Raw genomic sequence first — 7566 nt, 5'->3', positions numbered from 1 at the left:
TTCCAGTGATGCTATCATGAGAGAGTTCCATAGCAGTGCCATTGGTGGTCATAGTGGCTTCAACAAAACCAACAGCGCGATCAAAGTGCGCTACTGGTGGCCGCGGATGACTGAAGACATTAGAAAATATGTATGTAACAGCACAATCAGATAGATATATATTTTGTACTAGTAAAGAACAGTTTGACTGCATCATTGGTCAAAATGTTCTAATGATCTAATATCATTTAGGTTTGAAGCAAATCATACCCTTTACTTAAAAAAATCAAAGATGTAAATCAATAGTGTTCTTAAAGTTTTGCACCAAAAAATGTTATTTTAAATTTGTGGAAATTTAACTAAACAAGCTCTTTCATTTTGGTGCAATATTGTGCTTATATGTTTAGGAAGATCTATTGTGAAAGCAGTTTTGTTCATAGGACATTAAATATGATCATTGAGGGATGGACAATCCCCAAATTCATGACCCAAATGTCATTTCATCTGCTTATGTTTCAAAAAATCAAAAATTAAAGTCCAAGGAAATGTTGATTGCACGAAAACCATGAATATTCATTCAAAGTCTTTTAAAAGATATAAATCTGTATTTTCTATCAATAGTTCTTTTTTTTAAATTATTTCACTTGAACCTCAGCTCAGTTAAGTTAAAACGAGAACACATTTTATTTCTATATTTTTTGTAACATCTTTGTATTGTTCATACAGGTGAAACTATGTGTTCAGTGTCAGATGTCAGACCCTATGAAACCAGCTAAAAAGCCTGACTTACAGCAAATCCATGTAAGTGCTTGCAATGAAGCTTCGTATAAAAATCTTTTGGCATATAAACCTGTGTACAATAGCCTGTAAAAAAATAAGAAGCATCATGGTTCAGTGAGACAAAGTATAGTCATCACATATACAATTTAGCCTGTTATGTTGATAAGTTTCCAGGTTTTGATGCCTTTTCATCAATGCTAAATGTTTTGTTGAATACTCATTGCATTATGGCAATTGTTCACTAAAACATGGAATCTTTTCAAGCACTTGAGATCTGTATCCCACCTTTCTGGTCAGTTTTCATTGACCATAAGCAATGTGCTACTTACCATGTCAAAATCCTCTCTTATATCATGTCAAGTTACTGAGCAAACATGAATAAATGGGATTATTCTATATATCAGCTGATGTAATCATACTTATATCCCCTAAAATGAAGTAATGGTTATTTCTCTAGGTCACACACCCATTTGAGCTGGTGGGTTGCGATCTCATGGGCCCTTTCCAAGAGACTGAGAATGGGTTTCGATACATTTTCACTGCAACAGATTACTATACTAAGTGGGTAGAGGCCTTCCCAATCCAGACAAAATCTGCCAAACATGTCTCTGCATGCATCAAAAAGCTGCTCTACAGACATGGTGCAATGAATGCAATTCTCAGTGATCAAGGGAGAGAATTTATTAATGAGGTAATGACTTAAGGCTGTGATATCACTGTTCGCTGTGCTATTAAGTGTTAATCTGACATTTACAAAAAGATCTTCCATCACATGGGGATGGAACAAAAACGTGTTATACCGAATATGCACTTGAAACTGTTGTGAAATTATTGATGTAAGAATATAAAATATATAAGAACTACTGAATGCTCTTGACATCTTAATATAAATAGATATAAATTAAACTAGTTTTATTAGTAATTTAGTAAAAAAACTGTCTTAATTAAGTTCTTGATAAGTTTGAAACAAATTGCCTTAAATTTAATATAATTTGGATCATTATTGAAATGTGAAAAATAATCTCTAAATGAAATCTTGATCAAGTTAATTCAACATCATCATGTTAATAAAGCTTCTCTCTTAAATTTAGATTAACAAAAATCTCTGTGCTGAATGGGACGTTGGTCACAGGGTTACTGCTGCCTACCATCCACAGACCAATGGGCTTGATGAAAGGACAAACCAGACCATTAAACGGTATGCAAAGTACAGGTTTTACAGGAACAAATCTGCCCCACATGACATTGACATAAAGATTTGCAATTGCGGCCATGTGTGCATGCTTGTTTAATGAGTTTTGGTAATCATAGTGTGCCAGGAAAATATTCCTTTCCTTACTGCAATTCTAGTAGACAAAGAATTATTAGATATTTGGGTAACACTATTGAGGGGTTCACCTGGTTGTTTGGTTTCAGCCGAAACTAGTATGCTGGGAGTATTAGCCAATGATAAAACCAAATAGGCAGGGTATAAGTACCTTGCGTTGCTTATCACATGCAAGCTAAAAGAGTACCCTCGTGTTGCTTATAACATGAAAGCTTGATGAGTACCCTTGCGTTGTTTATAACATGAAAGCTTAAAGGGTTGCCTTGCATTTCTTATAACATGAAAGCTTGAAGGGTTACCTTGCGATGCTTATAACATGAAAGCTTGAAGGATTACATTGCATTGCATATAACATGAAAGCTTGAAGGAATGTTGTTTAGTGCAGATGGTAACTTTAGTTGAATCTGCGGTCAGTTTGAAAGATAAGTCCATTGCAACCAATAGGCTTGAATTTTGCAACATAAAAAAGTATATCAAAACAAGCAATAAATACTGACACTGTGTGTGACAAATCTCTGTGAGAAGAGTCTAGAAAAAAGTTAACTTTAAATTTTTAGGGCATTGAGCAAGTGTGTCAACGGAGGCCAGACAGGATTGGGACACTCGTTTAGACCAGGTCTTGTTTTCCCTCCGGACAAAACCCCAGGCTTCCACAAAATATAGCCCCTTCTTCCTGTTGTACGGGAGAGAGGCACAGTATCCAAGTCAACTGCCTGCAGACTTTGGGTCTGATGTAAGTGTTTTTAAGTTAAAGTTCTGGTAGAAATTTTGCATGTAACCACATTTATGTTAATATCTCAGCACATCATGTATTGCATTGAAATCTAATCCAACAGTGATCTATGCATGTTTTGCCAAAACTTGTCAATCCTTACACTGAAAATGGGCGGAATAGGCGAGCGCGCTGTCTTTGTGACAGCTCTTATAAAAATGATTTGGTTTCTGGGTAAAAATGATTTTTTTCTAAGCAGTATCAGAATCAAGGGGCAGATTTGCAATGGTCTGTTGATCTATGGCCCCTCAATATTATAGTATTTATTGAAGTTGGGCAGCTCACCACTCCAGATCTATTGCAGCTAGAGTCCTTAAACTTGGTAGAATGATGTTAAAGATGCTTTCTTAGCAACCAGCAGTAGTGCATGTTCCCTGTTTTTGGTTCATATTCTAATTTCAGTGCTTATCACTACAAGTATATATCTTCACTTATTTCGTTTTTTTCCATGAAATCTTCCCAACTGTGTCCCCCTGAAGAATTGATCAACATAGGTGTACAGGAACGGGAAAGTCAGCAGGCTGAAACCACCGAAAAGGTTAAGATTAACACTGAAAAGGCCAAATTCAAACAGCAAAGAGACTTCAGAAATACACATGAAAAGAAGAAACGTAGATATACAGATATTAAAGTGGGTGATAAAGTGTTAAAATTTAACAGTGCACGAGCCGGACGGAAAAGCAAAGCCGACTTAGGTTATAACTATTCTGGGCCATATGTTGTTTTGGAAGTAGTTGGACACAGGGTTAAGTTAGAAAAGGATGGTAAAATTCTCAAAAGTCTTGTTTCAGTAAACAATGTAAAGCTAGTGCTTGACGAGACAAATGACAATAATAGCAATCTAGAACAACATGATATGCCTAACAACGCTATCCGTTTGTATATTGACAATCTAGATGCAAACAACAATGTAAATAGTCTCCTCCAAGAATGCGCCGCTATATGCAACACATCTAAATCGCCTGTCAGAATGTTTAGGATTAGCAAACAAGTGGAAACCTGTCCAGTTCTGTCCTTTGTAAAAGAGGTATGTACAATATATACACATTGATATATGTTAGTAACATTGTATTATGGTTGAGTAGAAGAAGTACCCCGGTATACATTATCTGATGGTTGATGAAAATAATTATTTAATCATTCGGATTATTTACAATCTTTGTTCTGATGTTAAGCTCAATATATATATAGCTATATGTTATGTTTGTATGATGAAACCTTGAGTGTTGCATTACTACACATGTGTTTAATTTTATGGAGTTTTCAAGTGGTGAGGCCCCATTAAGGACTGCTATAGATGTACAATGACTGAAATTAGGTTAATTTAAACCGAAGTAGTTAAATGAAAATGTAACATGTCTTATCACTAGGTAACAGCCATGTATGGTGACCTGCTCCCTGATATGGAAGACGCTGTTCACAGAGTTAAAGAAAGTGGGGACCCTGAAACACTACTGCTCACTGTCCTAGCCAAGGCCTACATGGAGGACCTACCTCCTGTTGATGTTCTGGAGACTCTGAAAAGTCGCCCAGCATTCCTGTCTGAGTGTCCAAAGCCTGAAGGATTGACAGGATCGGAGCGATTGACAGTTGCAGGAGATGGTTTGGAACAACAGGATCTGAACACACTTGAAGGAAATGAATGGCTGAATGACAAGGTATGATAATTGCTATAGTCAATTTTGACATTACCAGTCAGAGATGACACTTTTGTATTCTTATTTGTATGTGACATTTGAGAAACCCTTGAAAAATTGCGCAACAGTAAATGACGCAACAGTAAATGACGAATAAATGCTGTATGTAATAGTTGCATTTTGATATGATGTTTGCAATGTCCCTGCTTTCAAAACATATTGAGTATTCATTTGCTTTTCACAATGAATGGGTATGAGTTATTATGAAAACTGTTTTCTGTTCAATTTGCAGTTTAATTACTGAGAGCTTTTATGACTGTTTGGTGATATAAGATATAGTAGAATTTCTCACCAGTATTAGTCATTAGCTAAATTTGTCATATCAACCAATTTTTTCCCTTTAGGCGCTCAACAGTTACGCGAAGCTCCTAGCAAGAGAAGCAACTGACTCATCCGAACCCAGTGCGAAAAGGATGTTTGTGATCCCCTCGTATACAGCAGTGTTATGGGATGCTGGAATGTATGATAGATACATGTATACAAAGGTAGAGATTTGCATTAAAATAAGTTTTTATATCTTTGACTCTTCCCAGCAACTTTTATATAATTTATATAACTTTGAGAAAAGTCAATTTATATCTATCAGTCACTTGTTTATACCATGCTGCACATGAAAATTCATATGTATGAAATGTCGAATCTACCATGTGGTATCAAAGATGGTTCCATAACAGCAAAAACCTGATCTGAACGAGTCAAATTTCAATTAAACTTTGTATGCATTGAAACAAAGCATTTCAATGGGAATTAATGTTCCTTTAAATTTTTTAAGTTAAATAACTTATCTTTACCTAAGATCTTTTGAATATCTTTTGCCATAACATGCAAGTTGGTACACACATTGCTTAAAAGGACAATAAGTTTTACACTTTTGCCCCTTTGAAAGGAAAATGAATTGATTCAAGTTTCTTATGTTCCCGGAGCACACCTTTTTCTCTTAACAAGTTTTAGTCTTGATGTGTACATTTCTACTTCAATATGACATACAATTAGATTAAGGCATATGATATGAAGCGAGCCAGTCAGCATGCAGCTTGGGTAATAGAATGTGTTTGTCTGTTTCAGGTTGATTTTACCCAGTTTGACTTTGTGGTAGTTCCATGGAACAAAAATGGCAACCACTGGGTAGTTCTTGTGGCTCGGCCTAAAGATTTGACTGTGGCAGTTTATGACTCCCTTGGTGCAGACAACCGTCCTCTCATTGACAGATTCTGGTAAGTTGATTTCCACAACTATGATGATTTCAAAAAAGTTAAATCCTTTAAAACCATTGTAGTCACTTGTCATTATTGTGCAAATACTTACAGAATTTGAGTGTGCATTTTAATATGTTGCACTAGACATGATTTTACAATACACAGAAAAGTGTTAGGTGTGAAATGCATTAATAAAAACTTAGTCACGGTAAAGAAAGGAATAGTTTATTATTTGACTCAGTTCGATGAAGATGATTTACATGGTTTCAAGGTATCTTTTAATGAACAAAGATATCTTTGGCTCTTTATAAGTAAGCCATGTACATTTCATATACACTCATTTTATGATTTTATCATTTACTGATCATGAATTCATCAATTGTACAATAATTTACCAACTGTCAGGAATGTTATTATACCAGAGAAGGTCCTGGTCAGAATGCTTCAATACCAAATGAATTTTACATTCTCAAGTGAACATTAACCATTGCTCAAGGGATTATACAATCGGTTAATATTTTATTTTCAGCAATTTTATGAGTGAAAGGTTGAAGATAGTCAATGATGGCCTTCAGCATTGGGAACCAGTTTCTTCCACAACAAATCAACAAACTGATGGCTCGAGTTGTGGGTTGTTTGTTTTGATGGTAAGTGTATGTATAAATTGTCAGTGACATATCCATGGCATTTATTTCTATTAAGATTGCCAAAATTGAATTTAGATTTTTTTTCTTAAATGCACTTTGACTGGCCATGACTATAGCATCATTTCCAGTGATTAGGCCTTTCACTGGTTAGGTTGTTGCAATAGATGATGCTGAGAACCTAAAATGCTACATAAAAGATACTTAAAATGGTATTGTTTATTTTATTATGACATGTTTTTTTATTTCATGGAATCATTTTCCCCCCTTCAGACTCTTGAGTGCCTTGTCAAAGGAAAGGCATCATGGATCCTGCGCCAAGTGCATGTGCCATTGTTCAGACGTTACATCACTGACAGGTTACTATTTAAAGGTCAAAGAAACACATACCTGTGTGATTCTTTCTGGTGCAAGGACCCTAAAGGTAGAAAAGTAAAATGGGTTCAGTGTGATGTATGTTACCGCTGGTGGCACAGAACATGTTGCTCAAAGCCAGATGTGACAATCACCAACAACAATCAATTCCAGTGTGAAGTCTGTGATGCGCAGTATGGGTAATATAAAAAAGTGACAAGAAATTTGTGATAGTGATGGGGATAAAGAGTGTTGTATTGTGTAGAAAATGTGTAACAGTGACACTTATGGGGGTGGGGCGTAGGGAGAGCTGACATGTGAAGGAATTTTGTGACAGTGACACTTATTGGGGGGGGGGGGGTATAGAGTGCCAACATGTGTAGGTAATGTGTGCCAGTGACACTTATGGGGGTGTATAGAGTGGCAACATGTGTAGGAAATGTGTGACAGTGACACTTATGTAGGGTATAGAGTGCCAACATGTGGAGGAATTATGTGACAGTGATATTTTGGAGGGGGGGGGGGGGGGTTAAAGAGTACTAGCATGTGTAGGAAATATGTGACAGTGACACTTATTTGGGGGGGGGGGGGTATAGAGTGCCAACATGTGTAGGAAATGTGTGACAGTGACACTTATGTGGGGGGTATAGAGTGCTAACATGTGTAGGAAATGGGTGACAGTGACACTTATGGGGGGTAAAGTGTGCTAACATGTGTAGGAATTGTGTGACAGTGACACTTATGTGGGGGATGTAGAGTGCTAACATGTGTAGGAATTATGTGACAGTGACACTTATGGGGGGTAAAGTGTGCTAAC

At 36.4% G+C, this 7566-nt stretch overlaps 1 protein-coding gene across 1 annotated transcript; it reads left to right on the top strand.

Annotated features, from left to right (window-relative positions):
• Positions 1 to 4302: 4302 nt before the first annotated feature.
• Positions 4303 to 7030, top strand: LOC128244943 (sentrin-specific protease 1-like). The gene is made up of 5 exons (XM_052963109.1): positions 4303 to 4516; positions 4900 to 5040; positions 5621 to 5769; positions 6281 to 6398; positions 6669 to 7030. The coding sequence occupies exons 1-5, from the start codon at positions 4340 to 4342 to the stop codon at positions 6951 to 6953; spliced, it is 870 nt and encodes a 289-aa protein (XP_052819069.1). The 5' UTR covers positions 4303 to 4339; the 3' UTR covers positions 6954 to 7030.
• Positions 7031 to 7566: the final 536 nt, after the last annotated feature.

The sequence above is a fragment of the Mya arenaria genome, chromosome 8 (genome assembly GCF_026914265.1).
Source record: "Mya arenaria isolate MELC-2E11 chromosome 8, ASM2691426v1".
Taxonomy (NCBI): domain Eukaryota; kingdom Metazoa; phylum Mollusca; class Bivalvia; order Myida; family Myidae; genus Mya; species Mya arenaria.
This window is presented reverse-complemented; position numbering and strand designations above follow the sequence as displayed.

Coding starts and splice junctions, on each gene's coding strand:
- LOC128244943 (XM_052963109.1), top strand. CDS start 4,340: ATGGAGGACCTACCTCCTGTTGATGTTCTGGAGACTCTGAAAAGTCGC. Junction 4,517..4,899: donor ATGAATGGCTGAATGACAAG/GTATGATAATTG, acceptor TTTTCCCTTTAG/GCGCTCAACAGTTACGCGAA. Junction 5,041..5,620: donor ATAGATACATGTATACAAAG/GTAGAGATTTGC, acceptor TGTCTGTTTCAG/GTTGATTTTACCCAGTTTGA.